The sequence below is a fragment of the Salvelinus sp. IW2-2015 genome, linkage group LG11, assembly GCF_002910315.2.
Source record: "Salvelinus sp. IW2-2015 linkage group LG11, ASM291031v2, whole genome shotgun sequence".
NCBI lineage: Eukaryota > Metazoa > Chordata > Actinopteri > Salmoniformes > Salmonidae > Salvelinus > Salvelinus sp. IW2-2015.
The window spans coordinates 10,825,411-10,849,819 of record NC_036851.1 but is presented as its reverse complement, the minus strand read 5'-3'; the positions used below and the strand labels follow the sequence as shown (position 1 = coordinate 10,849,819).

Sequence of the window (24,409 nt, the reverse complement as noted above, 5' to 3'; positions counted from 1 at the left end):
TGCGTAAAAATCGTCTCTCCTTGGTTGCAACATTCACTACTGAGTTCCAAACTGCCTCTGGAAGCAACGTAAGCAAAATAACTGTTTGTCGGGAGCTTCATGAAATGGGTTTCCATGGCCGAGCAGCCACACACAAGCATAAGACCACCATGCACAATGCCAAGCGTCGGATGGAGTGGTGTAAAGCTAGCCGCCATTGGACTCTGGAACAGTGGAAACACGTTCTCTGGAGTGATGAATCACGCTTTACCATCTGGCAGTCCGATGGATGGATCTGGGTTTGGCGGATGCCAGGAGAACGCTACCTGCCACAATGCAGAGTGCCAACTGTAATGTTTGGTGGAGGAGGAATAATGGTCTGGGGCTGTTTTTCATGGTTCGGTCTTGTCCCCTTTGTTCCAGTAAAGAGGAAATCTTTAACGCTACAGCATACAATGACATTCTAGACGATTCTGTGCTTCCAACTTTGTGGCAACAGTTTTGGGGAAGGCCCTTTTTCAGGATGACAATGCCCCTATGCACAAAGCGAGGTCTATACAGAAATGGTTTGTCGAGATTGGTGTGGAAGAACTTGACTGGCCTGCACAGAGCCCTACGTTAACTGTTCTATATCTACAATCAAATTAAACATGTACTACTGTGACATTAAAATGTTTAATGGTATTTTATATGAAATGTCATTTCCACCACACTCTGTCATTACCACAACGCTAAGTCATTACCATCAAGTTGTATTAAATTACAATCGATATTGATCATTTTTCCTATAATGTGAACCTTATATGCTTGTTCTTAAGATAATTCCTGAAATAATGTAAAATATTATGATTTAGATTTTGAAAATAGGTGTTTCTGAGTATCATCAAACATTTAAACATGACAATCATGAAAACATATAATTAAGAAAACTTCCAAATAGTTACAAAAACATGAAAAAAATGAAATTCATGTGAAATGGTATATAAAATACCTTAATTTCCTGTTCCAACTAAAATAGCAAATTGTATGACGTAGTGGTAATGCCGTTTCCCTCGGGTATTTGGGGAAACCGATAAAAATGTTTATATTCTTAAATAGTATGTTCTCAGCCACTATTAGATCTTGTTTCCAGACAGAGTGAAGAAAATATTCAGATAGATAAAAAGCCGTTTCAAGAGGTTTCATTTGCAAAATCCACCATTCCTACCTGCGTTCATTTGAAGGGTGTACAGTACAATGATGCATTCATGGACCCTTCATGTACTTTTCTGTACTTCTCAGAGAGTAATCAATGGTTGATTTATTGATTGACAGTAGTTTTTTATGAAGTCACTTCAAGTGGCTGGGAATAGATTGGAACGGTGATATGAGTTAGAGGAGGGAAAGACCTTGCTGATAGGTCGAAAAAGTGAGACAGATGGACAGAAATGAACGGGTTACGTACAGCATATGATGGAGGACAAAGCAGCAGAAGCAAGAGGAAGAGATAAAAGGACGGTGGAGACGGACGGAGGGAGGGAGGAGGGGGAGACGGAGAGAGAGCGAGAGAGAGCGCCCGTTCGTCTGAGGAGATGTTTTAAATTCTGGAGCCGAATGTCCCTCCATCTGTTATTGTGGTGGTGGGTTCTGACTCAGTGATTTCTGTGATTGGCCCCAGCAAGTGCCAGAAGAGACAGACAGAATGAAGAACTCAGACTCTGCAGACTGACTGCTCTACTGGCTGGCTGCTACTGCTGAGGAGGACCACTGGGCCGGTCAGACCAGACGACTGGAGCTGCCCTCTTCTGGACACTGGGTGATATGACACACAGGCAGAATACTGCTAACCAACTGGTAGTAGCTTTAACCTTTTGTAAAGGAAGCCTATGAAAGCTCAGTTGGACGGTGTTAAGTCAAAGCCAGCTCGTTTTTGGGGCTTAACTAACTGCAGATGTCACTCTGGGGATGTTATCAAACCTCTTTTAGCAGTCATGCACAGTGTTAATGTAACAGTATTGCTTCCCTTCCTTTCCTAGCCCCAACCTGGGCTTGAACCAGGTACCCTCTACACACATCGTCAACAGACACCCTCCAAGCATTGTTACCTATCACTCCACAAAAGTCGCGGCACGGGAAATAACCACTTTAAGGTCTCAGGGTGAGTGACGTCGTTGATTGAAACGCTACTAGGACGCACCGCTAACTAGCTAGCCCCCCCCCCCCGTTACATTAAGGGCCCTATATCATTCCAGCCTACTGTATGTCACCCAGACATAGTGTTGAGAGGTCAATAAACAGGTGTTGTGTGCCTCAATTCGCTGCCGCCGTAATCACAGACATCAACGCCGTGTGTTCTGTCGAGTGGCCTAGTTTCACATTCACACAGATTGTGTAGTGCTCTCATGATCACCTCAGACAACAATGTGTTGTGCTGAGTGCCCTTAATGTCACACTGGCCGGCTAGGTGGCTGGGTGGAAGTCTGGACTGGAGGACCCTAACTCATTGCAGCAATCAGACAGGTGGCTGGGCAGGCCAGGCTCTATGGTGTGGTGTGTAGTTTAGTTGGCTCAACGCAGCATGACAAGGCTGGTCCCTGGCGTGCTGTCATTCCTCTAAAAATAACATGACTTTGAGTGATTAAACCGCTCCCCTCTGGAACAGAGCAAACAGAACAGTTCTGAATATTAAAGATGCTAATCGCCTCACGCTGAGCTTTTCATAAGCGTTTTCTTTTTTTTTCACGAGGTTCACAAATGAGAGAGAGAGAGAGAGAGAGAGAGAGAGAGAGAGAGAGAGCGGTCCTTGTACCCGCCAGGCTCGCAGTAGCATCACAGACAGAGATTAAACACACGGCACCGATGATCCATCAGGCAGAATTATGTTAGGTCACTTGTACAGTACGGTAATACTGTCAGCTAGTGGATAATGTACAGTGTGAAGGGTTGGCGGCGTGCAGCTGCAGCTGTTCTACATCACACAGTGTTGATACTGCTCGACCTTAGTTGGTAGCGTCGCCGTCGGTGACTCGTCCCACGCCATGGAGATTGCGTCGGAGACATTAAAGCAGTGATATTGGCACTGTTGGACTTTGCTGTGTTGCAGTAGTTCGACTGTGTCCATGTGTCTGTCTCTGCACTGTGTGGGCTGACCTGGACTTACCTGTGCTGTACTGTGCTGATCTCACTATGCTCATCCAGTCTCAGTAAGCGGCTTGGCTCCAGCCACCAGCATAGATGATATCCCCCCCCCCCCAGCCCCCTTCCCTCATCTCTCAGTCTGATTTATGGCCTGTTTGTATAGCCATCCATCTGAGCCAACACACAGGAAGGGAAGACACAGGAAGACGCATTGCTGTTTTGGAGCAGGGAGGGACTGCATTAAGCTGCTAGAGGAGAGATACAGGCCCAGAGAAATGGAGCCCTACTGGGGCAGAGGAGGAACATTGAAGAAGAGAGAGAAACAGAGTACTGAGATGAATACAGGGAAACAGAGTAATGTAATGAAGACAGAGAAACAGAGTAATGTAATGAAGACAGAGAAACAGAGTAATGTGATGAAGACAGAGAAACAGAGTACTGTGATGAAGACAGAGAAACAGGAGAGTAATGTGATGAAGACAGAGACAACGATATGTGATTAAGGAAGACAGAGTAGAGACCAGAATACTTGTGATGAAAGACAGAGTAACAGCGTAATGTGAGAAGAAGAAAACAGAGTAAGTGATGAAGACAGAGTAAACAGAGTAATGTGATGAAGACATAGAGAACAGAATACTGTGATGAAGACAGAGAAACAGAGTACTGTGATGAAGACAGAGAAACAGAGTAATGTAATGAAGACAGAGAAACAGAGTAATGTGATGAAGACAGAGAAACAGAGTAATGTGATGAAGACAGAGAAACAGAGTAATGTGATGAAGACAGAGTAACAGGTAATGTGAGAAGACAGAGAAACAGAGTAATGTATGAAGAAAGAGAAACAGAGCTGTGATGAAGACAGAGAAACAAAGAGTAATGTGATGAAGACAGAGAAACAGAATACTGTGATGAAGACAGAGAACAGACAGAGTACTGTGATGAAGACAGAGAACAAGTAATGTGATGAAGACAGAGAAACAGAATATGATGAAGACAGAGAAACAGAGTAATGTGATGAAGACAGAGAAACAGAAATACTGTGATGAAGACAGAGAAACAGAGACTGTGATGAAGACAGAGAAACAAAGTAATGTGATGAAGACAGAGAAACAGAGTAAGTGATGAAGACAGAGAAACAGAGTAATGTGTATGAAGACAGAGAAACAGAGTAATGTGATGAAGACGAGAAACAGAGTATGTGATGAAGACAGAGGAAACAAGATATGTGATGAAGACAGAGAACAGAGTAATGTGATGAAGACAGGGAGGAAGAAACAGGAGTAAATTGTGATGAAGACAGAGAAACAGAGTACTGAGATGAATACAGGGAAACAGAGTAATGTGATGAAGACAGAGAAACAGAGTACTGTGACGAAGACAGAGAAACAGAGTAATGTGATGAAGACAGAGTACTGAGCGAACAGAGCTGTGGATTACGCAGGAGGAGAGAAAATGGAATTCTCTGAGGGACGAGGGAGAGATTTTTACGGACCGATTGACTACTGAAAGTAAAATGAGTCAGACGGATGAAGGGATGGACAGATCACAGATCATCGGGAAGGAAGGGCAGAGAACGAGGGAGGAACCATTCTTCATATGCAGCGCCGTGGACATGGGCACTAAACTTTTACTTCCTCATTCATCATGACCTTTCCTCCTCTGCTATAATGACTGTGTCCTTGAAGGGACGTCACAGTGAGAGAAACACATTGATAGACTACAACCGTTTGGCATTGATGGTCAGCCAAATAAGAAAGATCCCACTTTAGACCAAAAGCAACAACTTCTAAAGGTTTTATATCTTCATAAGCTCGCATAGACACTTCACAAATCATTTATAAGCAAAGTCATACTACATAAAAGGTGACATAAAATGGTATTCTTTACATGTAGGCTAGCCCTTCAGGCATATTTGCAGGCAAATTCAAAAGCGGTGGAGAATCTGGGGGTAATTGTTTAGCCAGCAGCTCTCCGTCGTTGATTCCTAATTGAAAACCGTTGTAGTGGACGATAAATACTTAACAATGTCCTTTAGCTAGGTTGACCCGTGCTTTGTATGCACAGCACCACACCGCCACCCAACTGATGGAGTCTCCTTTAATTCACTTTGTGGCAATCATTTCGTTAGACTAATTAGCTCCGTTGTGTGTGTCATTGTTTCAGTGGTTCACCATCTCGTTAGGAGTGACTGTATGAAATGAATAGTCATTCGGGTGATTAAGGTGTTGGATGTTCAATGTTCAGTACACAAGCACATGGGTACATAATTAGTCATGTTATTATGTTTTACTAATGAGGTATAGTGATATCATAGCCATTATGCCATACTTTAAAAGGCTACACGAGGTAGTGGAGGATACTCTTTGCTGAGAGTAGGAGGGTTTATGTCTGGCTAGCTGTGAGTGGGAGGGTCTTAGTGATAGGGGGTGGACCCCCAGACAGAAAATAGGACACTTCTGTCTCTAACGAGAGTTTTTGACTTTCCTGTCTTTTAGGAGAACAAAACCCTCTCCTGATGTGCTTGGGGAATACGGCTCCTTTGATGTTGTACCAGAAATGAAAGTCCTCTTAGTGGGAGTCTAAATAGGGCTTGTAATTTTCGAGCCCAGGGACTGTGTGGCTGGTTGGATAATTCTGGGACGGGAACCAGATCGCCCCCTAGAGGCGTGCTGGGGATTGAAGTGGGAGCAGAGAGGATACCTAAATACAGTACTAAGGCATGGGCACCATGCAGAAACACATAGAAGAGACTACCTCTCTAGAGCCTCACTCTGTTTTGCCACTGGGTGACTTAATACTGTCACCCATAAGCCTCTGCACATAGACAGTAGTACTCCATGTTATAATCCCTTTGCAATTAACTATGTCAGACCTGTTGTATAACCATTAATAGTTAAGAGGCAAAAACATGCCAATAAAGAAAGCAACACTGCACTGAACTTAGCTAGCCACGAAAATGCCTTTGACAGAAATTCCTTGTCCTTTTGGTTTGGAAAAGTTTAATATTACTCAACATATTCATGATATTCACTGGCCCTACCTTCTCCAATCCAAAAAACTAACTGTCCGCACCTCCTGGAATAACAGGGTTGTAATCATGGTTTCTTTTTCCATTTGCAACACACATTTCAACAACACTAGCTAGTCTAAATGTGTGTAGCGCACAATTTTGCTACCGTACATGGTCTGAAATTGTACCAATTTAGCTTTCGCCTTACAGAAATGCCATTTCCCCTGACAGTTGGGACAAATGTGTAAGCCCATTGAGGAGCATGCTGAGCTTGGCACCAGCCACTGACTCTTGAATTATACAGTCTATGAACAGCAGTCAGCGCACTCAGTGTTTTCCCTAGAGAGCAGATTGGCTCTGTAAGGCGGTTTCCCACAAACACACACACACACACTCTGACATCTACACACTGACCCAGCAGAGCCTTGTATTGACCCTGACCTCTGATTCCTGTGTGTTTCCTGTGTAGAGACTAGCCAGAGAGGCGGAGCAGCTGCAGACAATGTATCCCTGGCAGGACGGGATCAAGGTAAAATCAGAACCTTCTCTCTTTGTATATCTCTCTCTCTCTGTATATCTCTCTCTGTATATGTCTCTTTGTATATCTCTCTCTGTGTATATATCTCTCTGTATATATCTCTCTCTGTATATATATCTCGCTCTATGTATATCTCTCTCTGTATATCTATCTCTGTATATCCCTGTATATATCTCTCTCTGTATATCTATCTCTGTATATCTCTCTGTATATATCTCTCTCTGTATATATATCTCTCTGTATACCTTTCTCTGTATAGATCTCTCTCTCTCTCTGTATATCTCTCTCTGTATATATCTCTTTGTATATCTCTTTCTGTGTATATATCTCTCTGTTATATTTTTGTTCTATCTTCATCTGTATATATATCTGCTCTCTCTGTATAATATATATTCTCTCGGTTCTCTTCTATATTATCTATATAATATAATATATATATATATATATATATATATGTACTTTCTCTCTCTGTATATATATCTTCTCTTGTATGTATATCTCTCTCTGTATCTCTCTCTCTCTCTTTATATAATATATATATATTAATATATAATATTAATATATATGATATATATATATATATTTATATCAATAAATGTATTATATAGCCTTCTTAGCGTCAGCTGATTCTCAAAGTGCTGTACAGAAACCCAGCCTAAAACCCCAACAGCAGAGCAATGCAGGTGTGAAGCGGTGGCTAGGAAAACTCCTAGAAAGGAACAAACCTAGGAAGAAACCTAGAGAGGAACCAGATATGAGGGTGCCAGTCCTCTTCTGGCTGTGCATGGTGTGAGAGTTATAACAGAACATGGCCAAGATGTTCAAATGTTCATAAATGACCAGCATGGTAAATAATAATAATCACAGTAGTTGTCGAGGGTGCAGAAGTCAGCACCTCAGGAGTAATGTCAGTTGGCTTTTCATAGGCCGATCATTAAGAGTATCTCTACCGCTCCTGCTGTCTCTAGAGAGTTGAAAACAAGACAGGTCAGGGACAAGGTAGAACGTCCGGTGAACAGGTCAGGGTTCCATTGGCCGAGCAGAAAAGTTGTAAAGTGACCGCAGCACGGCCAGGTGGCTGGGGACAGCAAGGAGTCATCATGCCAGGTAGTCCTGAGGCATGGTCCTAGGGCTCAGGTCTTCCGAGAGAGAGAAAGAAAGAGAGAAAGAAGAGAATTTGAGAGAGCATATTAAATTCACAAGGACACGATAAGACAGGAGAAGTATCCAGATTTAAACAAACTGACCCTAGCCCCCGACACTAAATACTGCAAAGATAAATATGGAGGGAGACAGGGGGGTCAGGAACACTCGTGGCCCTCCGATGATACCCCGGACAGGGCCAAACAGGAAGGATTACCAACCACTTTGCCAAAGCACAGCCCATCACATCCATACTATATCTGTGATATATCTCTCTTATGTATATCTCTCTCCTATAATATATATTATATATCAGTATACTCTTTCTCTCTGTATATATATCTCTCTCGTAATATATATATCTCTCTCTCTGTATATATATCTCTCTCTATATATAGTATATATATATGTATCTCTCTCTCTCTCTGTATTTTATTTCTCTATGTATATCTCTATTTTCTCTGTATATCTCTCTCGTCTCTCTGTATATATATATTTCTCTATGTATTCTCTCTCTCTATAATATATATATATATATATATATCTGTATGTCTCTCTCCTCTCTGTATTCTTCCCTCTCTGTATCTCTTCTCTCTTTATATATATAATTATCTGTTATCTCTCTCTCTGTATATATTATTCTCTCTTTCTCTCTCTGAATGTATATCTCTCTCTGTATTCTCTCTCTCTCTCTGCTATCGCTACTCTTAGTATAAATATTTACTATATATATATTATATATATATATATATATTATGATCTTCTCTCTTCTGCTTATACATATCTCTCTTGTATGATTTTTCTCTCTCTCTGTATAATCTCTCTCTCTCGTATCTCTCTCTCTCTCTCTATTATATATATATATATCTGTATATCTTTCTCTCTCTGTTACATATCTCTCTCGTATATATTTTCTCTCTCTCTGGTATATCTCTCTCTCTGTGATCTCTCTCTCTCTATATATTATAATCTATATATGTATATATTTCTCTCTGATATTCTCCGTCTGTTTTATCTCTCTCTGTATTTCTTTTCTCTGTATATCTCTCGTCTGTCTCTCTGTAGTATATATATTTCCTATGTATCTCTCTCTCTCTCATATATATATATATATATGATTATCTGTATCTCTCTCTTTATATATATATATTTAGTCATTGACCGCGTTCATCTTACTATTCTCTGCTCTCTGTATATCTCTCTCTCTGTAATCATCTTCTCTCTCTCTCTCTGTATATATTAATACTATAGATAATATTATATCTCCACTCGTATTCGCGTCTTTCTGCTGTATCTCTCTCTCTCTGGTATATTTCCCTATCTCTGTATATTCCTCTGATGTCTCTCTCTCTCTGTATATATATCTCTCTGTATTTTATATTCTGTTTCTTATCTGCTTCTCTCTCTGTTATCTCTCTCTCGCTTATCTCTCTCTACTCTCTCTACCTCTCTCCTACTTCTTTTCTACCTCTCTCTCTCTCTATCTATCCTCTACCTCTTTCTACTCTCTCTCTACCTCTCTCTACATTCTCTCTCCTTCTTTCTATACGCTCTCGCTACCTCTCTCTCTACCTCTCTCTCTCTCTCTCTCTACTCTCTCTCTACCTCTTTCTACTCTCTCTCTACCTCTCTCTACCTCTCTACTCTCTCTCTATCTCTCTCTTTTCCTCTTTCTCTATCTATTCATCTCTTCTACATAACTATATTTATCCACCAAAGTTGAGTTTTTCTTTTAAATGCCAATGCTATCAATGTTACAGACACATGTACACACTCACGTACACAACCCCAGATAAAGATGTGTGTGTATGTGTTTGAGCATTTAATAATATAACAACAGCCTGTTTCTACATATGGTCAATCTGTGTGTGCCTGAAAGGGAAAAGCAGGTTGAACTTGCATTTCCCAGCACCTGACTTTAAAACAGTGGAACACCACTAACTGCTAATGTCTACATTTCAGAAGCTTGGGTATACCAGGCTTGTGTGTGTGTGTGTGTGTGTGTGTGTGTGTGTGTGTGTGTGTGTGTGTGGTGTGTGTGTGTGTGTGTGTGTGTGTGTGTGTGTGTGTGTGTGTGTGTGTGTGTGGTGTGTGGTGTGTGTGTGTTGTGTGTGTGGTTGTGTGTGTGTGTGTGCGTGCGTGCGTGTGTGTGTTTGCGTAGTATGTGTGTGTACGCACATGGTCCACTGACTCTCAGATTAACAAACAAACAGATGCCCTGCAAATACACACACGTACTGACACACACACTCAATCTCACACCCAGCAGCACACACACACACACACACACTCATTCCCCAATGTCGTATCCTCTGTCTCCAGGGAGACGAGCTCACTGTCATGGTACACCTCCCACAAATGGATTTTTAACCCTGTGCCTCCCGGGGGATATTTGAGAAAAGGTTTTAAATGATTTAAACTCATAATTATGAGCCCTACATCCCAGAAAAGTCCATTTTTATTCATGGTCGCTTACACTCTGAACCCAGAGTCACAAGGTGGCTGTTTCTGGACCTGTCTCTGCCCACTGTTCCGACCGAACCAGGGTGGTTCTGTCTGTCAGTGGTCAGCTGGTCAGCTTTAATGCGTCTCGATCGGATGTGTACCCATGCAGGTAGTTGGGTTTGGGTCACAGTGCCCTCACACAGCACACCTGTTCATAGGTAACTGCATCCAATGTGGCTTCACTGTCTCTTCAAGTGGAAAAGCCAACTCTCTCCCTCTCCCCCTCACTTCCCCTCTCCCGCTATCTCCCCCTCTCTCGTTCTTTCTCTCTCTCTCTCCGTCCTCCCTCCTCCCTCTCGCTCCTTCTGTCTGATCCTCACCCCTTTCCCTCCCTCCACCTTTTTTGCTTATCTGTCACAGTCTTTAATCAGCCATGAAAACAGTTAGAAAATATAATATTGTTGCAAATACTGCAAATGAATCCTAATGGTGCTACTCCATTAATAATGTATTGGAGCTGATTTCATTTGCCTTTATAATTAGAGCAGGTAATGAATCTCGGCAGGAGCGACTGTGAAGCCATTAAAAAACCTTGGCGGGGAGGAGAGGAGGAGGAGGGAGGGAGGCGAGAGGAAGATATGCCACGTTCCCTGTGAGAAGATTTCTCCTGTTTGTAGATTTTGTGCTTTTCTAATTTCCGTTTGGGTGAACACTCGGCTGAGTGACATTGTAATTAGATTAGGGCAGCATGCTCTTTGGGCATATTATGAGCAGCGCAGAGCATCTTAAACGAACGGGAGGAGCAAGCTGTCAGAGGCCCAGAGAAAGGTGTTTATGTAAGAGAGACGGGAGGGGGAGATGGAAGGAAGTCTTGTGTGAGTATGTTTATCTATGTGTACGGGAGTGTGCTTGTTTGTGTGGGGGGGTATTTGTGTGATTGTGTGTGTGTATGTGTCTTTGTGTGTGTTTAACGTTCTGCTCCCAACCTGGCCCGGCCCATCTGCTCTGTTCAATAACACCGGTGACATCATACGACTCAATGACACGGCTGTTCCCTCTGCCTCTGGACTGTTGCTGTCGCATCTGTTACCGTAGTGACGGATCACACTCCTCTCCTCTTCCCGTTGCAACTGTAACGATGGTTCTGGGTTCTATAATACGATCACTGCGACGGTCCGGCGTGAACATCGGGCTGTTCACCGTCGTAACAACTGTTGTGATGGCCGTTCAGGGTTTTAATTCCATTGCAATTAAATGGTGTGTGAAAATAGACATTCAAGTGGTTGATCTCACCTGATTTCTCAAGGTCATGGGTCCTCCTATCCCTGCTCCGTCGCCGGTCTCTTCCCAGGCMATTCATTCTATTGTATTGCCTCTGGAAGCATTTCCTGGGTATTTGTTTATTTTATTTTATTTGTATATTTTTTTTTTTTGTATACAGTGATCCCTCGCCACTTCGCGGTTCACTTTCGCGGATTCGCTATTTCGCGGATTTTCATAATGCATTTTTTTTTTTTTTTTGGTGCATTGTGCTCTGCATTCTGATTCGCTAAAAACTCACTCCCGCTTCTTGTATCAAAACATGCTACGAATTGTGCTATCATTTTGTCGTCTCGTGCAGTTATGTGTACGTACATAAAACAGCTTGGCAAATTTACATTAAGTTGGCCAAATTATCTTGTAATTTCGAACATCTCCTAAACCCATAATGTCGACGAAACGGCCTACACGTGAGTCACTGTATTTGTATACATGTAATAGTTGCTAATTGTAAAAAAAAAAAAAGTTTTCTATTTCGCGGATTTCACTTATCGCGGGTCATTTTCGGAACGTAACCCCCGCGATAAACGAGGGATTACTGTATATATATATATWTWTTTTTTTWTAWGGTAGATCAGCTTTAATATTGCAGATAGATTGTGGCTTTTTTTTGTAAAGATGCTATTATTTCTATGATATTATTATTTGAAATATGATATATTTTGATATATTTGATATATTTTTTGTAGTAGAGTAGTTCTAGAGCTCCACGACAATTGGAGCCAAGGACTACAAGAACCGTCCCCGAAGGCATTTCACAATACAGTCATATTCAATATAATAGTTGAAATAATACACAATGATAGAATTGCACATTGGCGGCCAGTGAGATGAATGGGAAGGGAAGCTAGAAGGTATGGCCTTAGTGCACCTCATAAAAGCATTATCTGGTCATAAATGTCATTTCAGGCAATCCACTATATGGGGGAGTAGATTTGCAATGACTTATACAAAGCAATCTTGTGGACGATTCGTGCCATTGAATAGCATATTTGGTATTTTATAGCATTTTTATAACTGAAAGATACCCTATTGGGGAACACTTGACTCGGCACCCAGAGTAATAATATTGTATTTGTATTTATAATGGATCCCCATTACCTGCTGCCAAGGCAAAATTAAGGAGGTTATACAATATAACCACATCATAATATGTCATAACAGCTGACATAACTTTGTCATAACTTGTTGTCATATGGTCATAACACTGTCACAACATATATATTTAGACCTGAAGTGACATATGTTGCATGATTTTATGGCTGGTTATGACATCTACATAAGAGTGTAAAAGCCACAAAACCTACCACACAAGGCAAAACATTCCATTACTCCGTAGCCAACGTGTCAACAGTATGCTTATGTGGTTTATTTTGTACTTTTTTTATTGACCATATTCAATTATCATGGTAATTGTGCACACATTGATGTCAGACATGCACTGTTGCTGATGGCTGGGATGAGTGGAGGATCAGATTTCAGGAGCAGGACAAGACACCCTCAGATGACTGATTTAAGGGCATGCAGTACCGCTCTGGATAACATAAAAACAGCCTAACCAGCTCTGCTAGGGAGAGTAAAATGGTTAGAGTGAGCTGTTCTCTCATTTGTGTCTGGAAGTAGCTAGCAACGCTAGCCAGTTAGCTTGGCTGCTTGACTGCCGTTGTGAGGCCAGAATGCTCGGGCGGCAGGTAGCCTAGTGGTTAGAGCGTTGGGCCAGTAACCGAAAGGTTGCTAGATCAAATCCCCGAGCTGACAAGGTAAAAATCTGTTGTTCTGCCACTGAACAAGGCTGTTAACCCAATGTTCCTAGGCCATCATTGTAAATAAGAATTTGTTCTTAACTGACTTGCCTAGTTAAATAAATACAAAAGAAGTACTCCTCGGCCAGAGGCCAGTGTGGTAGCTCTCTGAACGCTCCGAGAGCGAAACGCTCTGAATTTACAAACGGACAATCTGACAACGCTCTGAATTTACAAATGCCCAGAGCGCACTCTGGCACTCCAGATTGAATTTAAGAACACACCCTCAATATGCTTCTTGACAGTGTCATAAAGTGTATTTTCTTAGTCCAAGTAAAGTGACACAGGATGGTCGTAATGCTTCATAACAGTGTCATAAAGTGTCTTTTCTACAAGTTATTTAAAATGTGATGGAAATAAATTACTGTAAAGAATTCATTACAACAACAATAAAGAATTTAAGAAAGGAACGAAACGAAAGGAAAATTCTCGGCAGGGAAAAAACGAATTTGAATAATATGGGTTTTGACACTCTTATGTAGCCGTCATAACTAGCCATAAAATAACCCAATATATGTCACAACAGGTGAAAATATTTGGATCATGACAGTGTTATGGTACTGTAGAGCTCTTTTTATTTGCACACGATATAGCTGTATTGCCCCATCCTACCCATAGGGGTCCACCGCCCTGCAGCGCCTCAACTCAACACACCCCACTCAGCTTTAGGATCTTGGTGAAACATTTATTATTGGTTTCAAGGTGTGTTAGGCCGAGGCCAGAGTGACAACTAATAGTACGGCAGGAATGAGCCAGGAATCATCAGCCCAGCAGCTAGGGATTGCCTAAATAGGTATTTCCCCTGATGTGGACATGTTTTCAATACAGACTCTTTTTGTCATATGGAATTCCAAGGATCCAGATCTTATGAACGTTACAGTGTACCCTTAATCTTGTAATAAATCCAATCTCGTGATGCATAACTTGACATTCCTGCCATCCATTGTGACATTCAGGGAGGATAACCAACCTTACAATTAATGGCAATGCATTTCTTAGCATGATGAGCATAGTGTTGTGTACTGACTGTGCTAGGTTACACAGATTCTTGTGATAACAGTCTCCAGTATCAACATTTCCAAGCAAACACAAACAGGGAGAAGGGAGAATCTGTAGACATGCTGAGATAAAAGAACATACTCTTTGCCAGAATTCATCCAGCCTTCACAAGACCACAACATATTGAAGTATGTCCCCTTTAGTGTTTTACACCTCCAGCAGAGGAATACCATGTCTGAGTGCATGATATTTTTTCTCTGGCATATAGTACGTTCTATGGATGGTCTTAAACTGCAGTAATTTATGTCTGAGATGATATGAACATGACTTGGCATTCAAACATATGTATCCATTCATCGTTATCAGTAGTGTCTCCCAGGTCTTCCCACATTTTTGTTTTACATGTTTTGTGTCATCGTTAAAAGCCTCGATGAAGYCTTGACACAGTTTGGAAATCAACTTTTGAGGTTTTTCAGACTGTCTTAAAATAGTTTCAATCTTTGAATCTTCTGGCTTGTCCAGTGTTTGTTGGACAGAGAGAATAAAGTGTTGCATCTGCAAAGGTTCACCTCAGTGCCATTACAGACTAGTCTTCCCTGGTTGCCAGACCCTGCTGAGAACCCTGTCACCATATGATCCTGCTCAGATGAGGCATGAAAATAATTCCCTTGGTGTACATTGATTTATACATTACAGTGGAGGATGCTGAGGGGAGGACAGCTCATAATAAAGGCTGGAATGGAGTCAATGGAGTGGCATCAACCACATGAAAACTTGACTCCATTCCAGTCATTATTTTGAGCCGTCTTCCCTTCCCAGCCTCCACTGATACATTATATTATCCAAGAATAGAATCAATGTTTTAATAATTGAAATTACCACTATTCACAGATCCCAGACTGGAGCTTTAAAATGAAGCTGCTTTCCTGTTGATACTGTAGGTCTACCTATCAACTCAAGATGGAGATTTGTGTCCATTCACTCATTGTTATAATATCCTGCAAAATTCACCTGAGCTCCGTAGACTGGTCTTCCCTGGCTGTTTGACCCTGCTGGGTGAACACTTGTCACCATCTGATACTGCTAAGACATGATGAGCATAGTGTTGTGTACTGACTGTGCACCATGATAGTGAAGCCTGTAGAGCTGTTTACACCGTGTCAGTGTGAAAAGTATGGAATTAGATAGGGAAACTGACAGATCAATAACGTTACATTGCTACACTGACTCTAATAAAAACTCACATTGCGCTGTCAACAAACTTCAGAATATCTTTCTTCAATTGTTTGGCCGCTGGTTTCATCGTTTGATTCAGGTCTAGTGTGATTGAGGTAAAAATAATAGCTAACGTTAGCCAACTTTTGGCTAGCTCTAATGTTAATTTACTTCTGTTGAAAACAAAGGCTACAAAACATTTCCATACACACAACAGCTGTTAGATACTGCTAATTGGCAGATAGTTAGAGGCTAGAGCTGAACTAGCTAGTTCATTCACTTCAGACAAAACTTCAGTCGAGAGGGGATGAAACATTAGCTCACGTTACATGTCAATTAAACTATTAGCTCAGCACTGGGAATAAATACTTTTTTTATGTTAAGTCAAACAGCAGTTACCTTGCCAGCTACATCAGTCAAAGAAAGAGGAGCCAGTTTCTGCTCTGCTTGCTTTTACAACTCTGAGAAAAAGCACAACACACACAGGCAACAGCTGCCCCTGTTTGCTCTGTGGTGTCCGTGTGGTCCTAAATCCAGCTGTCTGAAACTGCCGAAAAGCCTACCTGACCGCTCTGAGGTGTCCGTATGGTCCTAAAGCACACCGATCCCTCTTTTTGTATATCACAGTGCATTGATAAACCTGGTTGGGGGCAAAAATGCAATTTCAGAATGGAGGGGTGGGGGGTCATGTCCCCCCCGTCCCCAGTGAAAGTTGTGCCCCTGCTAGCAATCAACACATGTACATTGTGTAGGGCTTTCCTGCAGTCAAATGTACATTGTGTAGGGCTTTCCTGCAGTCAAATGTACATTGTGTAGGGCTTTCCTGCAGTCAAATGTACATTGTGTAGGGCTTTCCTGCAGTCAAATGTACATTGTGTAGGGCTTTCCTGCAGTCAAATGACCAACTCACCCTCTAGTGGCCTCATGGGTGGAATGTTTTTCATATTTTTCATAATGAATAATGAATAAACATTCTTCTTTAAAGAACTCATAAAATCCAATGTTTCTACGTCAACGGTTTTGTTTTATTTCAATCTTCTGTAATGATTATAAAGTGTAATATTGGGATGCAAACTCAAATTTTAAAACATTTCAACTCTATATCTGACATGGTACAGGTGTCTTCTTTTTTGTAAGCCCATAACCATGTGTGTGATGTGTATACTTTTGTTTCGAGAGGCTTGTAGAATCATGACTCTTTCGAGTTTTCCGTTCATCGTTCGCCGAATGAGTCGAAAGAGTTGTTCTTTTGACAGAACGAGTCGAAAAGATCCAAGTCAGTAAAAAGAGCCGAACTTCCAATCACTAATGGTAGTTTGTGGTCGCACGCCGTCAAGGGTTTTGTGCGCCCAAAACCTATTGTTGTGTGTCGCCCAGTATATAACTTTATGTTCATGTATTTATAATCAGGAAGTACAACTGTGATGTAATCATGTCTGACGATTAAATCGTGACTGTTGAGCTTAAATGTAAATGCTTACCTTGTTATCCTTGTTTATTGAAAAAAGGGTTCTATTCATTTCCTGGTCTGAGAATTGATGGGAAAATGGGGAGCGTTCGAGCGTATAGTTAATGAGTGGGTTGTCGGTATGATGGGTAGGAGATAGGGACACGGTGGGGAAAAACTTGGTTAAAGAAGGAGGGAGAGAAGAGAGAAAGGGATGGAAGGCATTCACTTTCCATCTGAATGTGATGTGGCAGCTGCTGTACGTTTGAAATGCATTAGCGCTAATAGCTGTGCCATTAGGGGAGAGAGAGAGAGGCACTCTACTGATGGGTTACTATGGAGAAACGGGGAGAGGGGGCGGGGGGGGGTGGACTCGGCAAGAGAGGGAGAGAGAAGGTGAGGTCATCGTGAGTGAGGGAGAAGGTTTGAGAGGGAGAGAAAAGAGAGAGAAAGGAAAGACTCAAAGAGAAGGAGATCTCACATTTGCTATAATCATCACCCTCTAATCAATCAAGCCTTTCATCATGGGACAAGAAAGTGTGCTGTGTGTGTTGTACTGTGTGTGTGTGTGTGTTGGTGTGTGTGTGTGTGTGTGTGTGTGTGTGTGGTGTGTGTGTGTGTGTGTGTGTGTGTGTGTGTGTGTGTGTGTGTGTGTGTGTGTGTGTGTGTGTGTGTGTGTGTGTGTGTGTGTGTGTGTGGTGTTGGTGTGTGGTGTTGTGTGTGTGTGTATACTGCGTGTGTACTGTAGCAAAAATAGGTTGGACAGGGTGGTGGCCAGCAAGGTCATCGGGGTGCAACAGGCACATCTCTCAGTGACATTCAGAAAGCATGTGGTGAGGAGCGCTAACAGTATCATAGACTGTCCTGGTCCCCCCCCCCTTTGACCATTTTGCACTTCTCCTCTCAGGTCGATGTTTAGACTTCCCCAAACTCAATAGCAACAGATACAATAACTTTTTTTTTTATCCCACAGGCCATTCACTTTCTCGATCTGCACGTGAAATGAAATAATCGCTGCACTTTTGAACAATGACTGTTCCTTTTTACCCATCTCATTGATACGTGTTACGTGTATATCGGTTGTATGGTTGTCACTGTTTTTGATGTGGTTGTTTTTGACTGTTGAACTCTGACTGCACGGCAAGATAACGTCAACTTGAACTACTGCGTGCGTGTCTTTTATGCATCTCGCAGGGTTATTCTAGCAAACCTGGTTCTCATTGTTCGTTGCATACGGTTTTCTGATTGTATGAAATTGTTTTGTTATCTCTAAGCTCCCACATTTTAGATAAACAGGATTTTAAAAAGTGTTCCTTCACTGATTAGGTGACAGTGACATGATTATAGTCACATACAGTGCATTCAGATCACTTGACATTTTCCACGTTTGGTTACATTACAGTACCCCATAATGACAAAGCGAAAACAGGTTTGTAGAAATTTTTGCAAACGTATTAAATATAAAAACAGAAATAACTTATTTACATAAGTATTCAGACCCTTTGCTATGAGATTCAAAATTGAGCTCAGGTGCATCCTGTTTCCATTGATCATCCTTGAGATGTTTCTACAACTTGATTGAAGTCCACCTTTTATAAAGTCACTTGATTGGACATGATTTGGAAAGGCACACACCTGTCTATATAAGGTCCCACAGTTGACAGTGCATGTCAGAGCAAAAACCAAGCCATGAGGTCGAAGGAATTGTCCCTAGAGCTCCGAGACAGGATTGTGTCGAGACACAGATCTGGGGAAGGATACCAAAAATTTCTGCAGCATTAAAGATCCCCAAGAACACAGTGACCTCCATCATTCTTAGATGGAAGAAGTTTGGAACCACCAAGACTTTTCCTAGAGCTGGCCGCCCGGCCAWACTGAGCAATTGGGGGAGAAGGGCCTTGGTCAGGGAGGTGACAAAGAACCTAATGGCCACTCTGACAGAGCTCCAGAGTTCCTCTGTGGAGATGGGAGAACCTTCTAGAAGGGCAACCATCTCAGCAGCACTCCACTAATCAGGCCTTTATGGTAGAGTGGCCAGACGGAAGCCACTCCTCAGTAAAGACCCATGACAGCCTGCTTGGAGTTTGCCAAAAAACACCTAAAGATCTCTCAGACCATGAGAAACAAGATTCTCTTGTCTGATGAAACCAAGATTGAACTCTTTGGCCTGAATGCCAAGCGTCACGTCTAGAGGAAACCTGGCACCATCCCTACGGCGAAGCATGGTGGTGGCAGCATCATGCTGTGGGGATGTTTTTCCCCGGCAGGGACTGGAAGACTAGTCAGGATCGAGGGAAAGATGAATGGAGCAAAGTACAGAGAGATCCTTGATGAAAACCTACTCCAGAGTGCTATGGACCTCAGACTGGGGGGCGAAGGTTCACCGTCCAACAGGACAACGACTGTAAGCCCACAGCCAAGACAACCCATGAGTGGCTTCAGGACAAGTCTCTGAATGTCCTTGAGTGGCCCAGCCAGAGCCCGGTCTTGAACCTGATCAAGCATCTCTGAAGAGACCTGGAAATAGCTGTGCAGCGATGCTCCTCATCCAACCTGACAGAGCTAGAGAGGATTTGTAGAGAAGAATGGGAGAAACTCCCCAAATAAAGGTGTGCTTGTAGTGTCATACCTAAGAAGACTCAAGGATGTAATTGCTGCCAAAGGTGCTTCAACAAAGTACTTAGTAACGGGTCTGAATACTTATGTAAATGTCATATTTAAGTTTAAAAAATAATAATACATTTGCAAAAAAAAATTGCTTTGTCAGTATGGGGGCATTGTGTGTAGATTGGTGAGGAAAACAATCAATTTAATACATTTCAGAATAAGGCTGTAACGTAGCAAAATGTGGAAAAGTCAAGGGGTCTGAATACTTTCAGAATACACTGTATGTCCCCTTAGTGAGCCGCACCCCTAGTGGCAGGGGTAAGAGTTGACACTCCTGTTTGTTTCCCTGACCTTGTCATTCCTCCTTATAATGCTTTTATTTGAGACAATTGGCCCTTCATTGTGGCGGGAGGATGGCTCTCTCAGCCCGGCCCTCAGAGCAGAGCGACACGAGCGGCTCCATTAACAACAGAATACATTAGTCTTATAAGGGCCGTCTTCAAGGGACCACAATCAGGTGAAATAGACAGACACCAAAGGACACCTCAATGGGCTTCTGTTTCATCTCTTTCCCCCACTCAACTTTCTTATATTTTGTCTTCTTTTGGGGGGGTATTTCGAAGCCCTATGTTCATCTCTGGACAGATTGGGAGAGACAGGAATTGTCTGTGCAATCATTTTTCTGTTTCATGTTCTAGATTAAATATTTTCTCATTTCGGTAATAAGACCGTTTTCCTTACTCGTGTATGATGAGCGGAACCCAGTCACAGCGCCTTTTGGGCTTGAGGATGAGACGGTGAACAGACTGATCGTTAAGTTTAATAGAACAGGGTAGTATGCTGCACTAAACCTGCTACGAAATATATATTCTTTATTTGAATGTCTATTTGTATGGGGGAATGGGATGTTTTTCTCCCTAGTTATTCTAGCATCCTGTATCACTTCCTCCGTTTGTATATCAAATAATCCACGTTCAGCCATTCCCAGTGACTGCAGAGGCTCTCTCTGAGTTGGGACAGTTTTTCCTGTTTCAGCACATTTATGTGAGCCAGAACTCAACTCTTAGCAGGAGCTAAAGAGAGAGGTTGGGAGAGAGAGAAGGAGGGAGAGAGGGAAGGAGGGAGAGAGAGAAGGAGGGAGAGAGGGAAGGAGGGAGAGAGGGAAGGAGGGAGAGAGGGAAGGAGGGAGAGAGAGAAGGAGGGAGAGAGAGAAGGAGGGAGAGAGGGAAGGAGGGAGGGGGATGTGGCTTTCGGAGCACTTTTTAAATATACAGAACGTATTTCAAACACTGATAAGCATAAACACATTGTATAATCATAAATTAACTGCTTCTATTTTCTATGTGAACTTTTCTCTTTCCTGCGGCTGTGCTGAGAGAGAGGCAGAGTGCTAGCAGCCTGCCAAGTGCGCAATGGAACTCATAAACAGCGTTATCGTTGAATCCCGCGCCATGGAACGGACTTCCATCTGTTCACCACTGGAGGGAAAGGAATGGAAAGGGGTAGGAGGGCGGGAGAAAATCCAACACAGTATACAATTTAGCGAGGACAACATACCTATCAAGCATATCTGATGGTCTGGATGACTCATAATACCATACTATAGTAGCCAGACTGGGTCCAGTCTCTGTCTCTCTGCTGAGTCATCCAGACCATCAGATATGCTTGATAGGTACGTTGTCCTCGCTAAATTGTATACTGTGTTGGATTTTCTCCCGCCCTCCTACCCCTTTCCATTCCTTTCCCTCCAGTGGTGAACAGATGGAAGTCCGTTCCATGGCGCGGGATTCAGCGATAACGCTGTTTATGAGTTCCATTGCGCACTATACTATACTATACTATACTATACTATACTATACTATACTATACTATACTATACTATACACAATGCTGAGGCAAGTCTTCATGCAGCTATCACACCCACTGACTATCATTCTGTGTGTGTGCATGCGTGAGTGCGTGCGTGCGTGCAAGTGCACATGTGAGAACACTGTAACCTTGACTACAAGTTTGTACTTTGCACTCATGTGAAACTCATGGATAATATGTAGCAATTTGTCAAGCACTTGGAAGAATTGGAGCATTTGTCATTTAGAAATGGCACTCCATAACCCACCTCATACATCAGTCTTGACCGTCAGTCTTCAACCTCTCCACCTATTTCTGACCACGCCAGCCCACCCCCCTCTCTTCTCCACCACCCCTCTGTCCTCCTCTTCCTCCTCCTCCTCACTAAGTCCACCCCTTTCTCCTTCCCTCCACCCCACCACCTCTCCTGACCATCCCAGCCCATCCTACAATCCTCCTCCTCCTCAAACCTCTTCTCCCTCCTCCTCCCCTCCTCCTGCCCCCTTCACCACTCTTTCCTCTTATCCACTCCTCCTTCTCCTCCTCCTGAACACCCAACCAACCCCCCCCCCCCCCCCCCCACACATCTTCCCCTCGTCCTGATACCTCATCCCACCCCTCTCTCCTCCCCTCCACTCCCCTTCCCTGGCTCACTCTCTGCAGCTGCTCTCTCTGCTGTTGCCTGCTTTGTTCGCTCACTGGTTGCCAGGGTGACCCCACAATTCGGTAATTTCAGCTTCTTGATTGCAGGCCCGGCTGTAATTTGCGTAAGTATCTCTCTTCAAGGTAGAAATGCTATTTTTTTCCCATTCTCTTTCTTTATTAATCTCTCTCTCTCTCTCAATCTCCCTCTCTTTCGCTCCGACTCCTTCAGTACTCTCCTCTAATGTTGCTCTGCTGCTCTGAGAGAGACAGAGAGAAAGAGAGCGAGAGAGCACAAGTGGTCTCAGACATGCTGTTTCACACTCAACTAATATGGCATGGAGAGAAACAGAGAGTAGGAAACTGCAACAGAAGTAAAGAAAGTGAGAGACTGAGAGAAAGATGGAGAGAGATAGAGACAGAGAGATAGAGAGCTGAGAGTTTGCCGGTGGTTGAGAAGTCAGGGTCTGTCTGTCAGTGGACCTGCAGGCTGAGGGGCTGTTTGGCGAGCCACAGCGCCATGGAGCACTGCGTTAGCCGGGAGCTGAGAGAAAAAGAGAGAGTGGCCCCCGTACTGTGTCTAAACCCAGCCTATCGATCCCTCGGCCCCGCCAGGGATGGCAATCAATAGCCAACAAAATCCAGTAGGCCATTCTCCGATGCTCAATTCCCCCATTTCAACACATGCCCAACACCCATGAAATGTTATTTCAGAGAGATAACCTGCTACCCCCTGTCCCCCTAGTTAGAGAGGGGGGCTGCATAAGGACTCTGAACTAGAGGAGGTCGCTGTCAAAGAGAATCAGGTTTGGGCTTTTTAATATAAATGGGACCATACTTGTTTGGGTCCTTATTTTGTATATGTCTGTGGTGTTTGCTGTACTAAATTATTATAATTGTATTATTATACTGATTATGTGTAAGCCTTCCCTCTTGGGTTGAGTAGATAGATGACATTATTTGATTGTCCCATGATTCCCACCCCTAAGGTCCTGTGTAGCATATGTTATGGTAACCGTGGATAATCAGAAAATATATACATTTCCCATTCCTGATTATCCAAATGTACTACAACATACAACATACAGTATGTACCAGCCAAATGTATGTAAACATAGACAGATGTATCACGTTTCAGGTATGACCAAATAAAGACAGTGTCGAAGAAACAAACTTTTATTTCTAAAACAGGGGCAGGCAAATGACAGGTCAAAGGCAGGCAGGGGTCAATAATCCAGAGAGGGTGCAAAGGGTCCAGAAGGGCAGGCAGTCTCAGGGTCAGGGCAGGCAGGGGTCAATAATCCAGTGAGGTGGGGTATGGTACAGAACGGCAGGCAGGCTCAGGGTCAGGAGACAAAGGGCTTTGAGACTTAACTCTGGACACATGAAAGGTGGGATGTATATGAAGGGTACGGGGCAACAGAAGACAAACAGCAGAGGGGCTAATGATTTTGGAGATGGGAAACAGGCCGATAAACCGGGGGGAGAGTTTGCAGGATTCCACCCAGAGGGGCAGATCCYGGGTGGACWGCCATACCTTCTGCCCGAGACGATACCGGGGTGCCGGGGTCCGGTGGCGATCCGCTTGTCGTCGATACCTGGAGGTGGTCTTGAGGAGGGCCGACCGGGCTTTCCTCCACATACGACAACAGCGGCGGACAAACATCTGGGCAGGAGGTATGCTGACCTCTTCTTCCTGCTCAGGGAAGAGTGGAGGCTAAAACCCCAGGGAACACTCAAATGGTGATAGGCCCGTGGCAGAGCAGGGAAGGGTGTTGCGGGCGTATTCGATCCACACCAGCTGCTGGCTCAGGGTGGTGGGGTTGGCGGAGACCAGGCAGAGCAGAGTAATCTTGAGGTCCTCGTTGGCTCGCGCCGACTGGCCGTTGGGCTGGGGGTGGAACCCGGAGGACAGAGTGGTCGACGACCCAATGAGGGTACAGAACGCCTTCCAGAACCGAGACGAGAACTGAGGACCCCGGTCAGAGACCATGTCGACCAGTAGTCCATGGATCCAGAAGACGTGCTGCACCATGAGCTGGGCCATCTCCTTGGCAGAGGGTAGATTGGGGAGAGGAATGAAGTGGGCGGCTTTGGAAAACCGGTCCACTACTGTCAGGATGGCGGTGTTGCCATTAGACAAAGGAGACACGTGACAAAGTCCAGGGAGATGTGAGACCAGGGACRGYGAGGGACAGGCAGAGGTTGGAGGAGACCAGCCAGAGCTTGCCGAGGAGTCTTGTTCTGTGCACAGAMTGTGCAAGTGGCGACAAATGCGGAGACGTCAGGAACCATGG

General features: G+C 43.4%; 1 protein-coding gene across 1 annotated transcript in view; it reads left to right on the top strand.

Moving 5' to 3' along the window:
* LOC111970558 (voltage-dependent calcium channel subunit alpha-2/delta-2) overlaps nt 1-24,409 on the top strand; it is a 245,971-nt gene that overhangs the window by 111,135 nt on the left and 110,427 nt on the right. Inside the window, 1 exon segment of the mRNA XM_070445816.1 lies at nt 6,576-6,635. Within this exon segment, the coding sequence (XP_070301917.1) occupies nt 6,576-6,635 (60 nt within the window).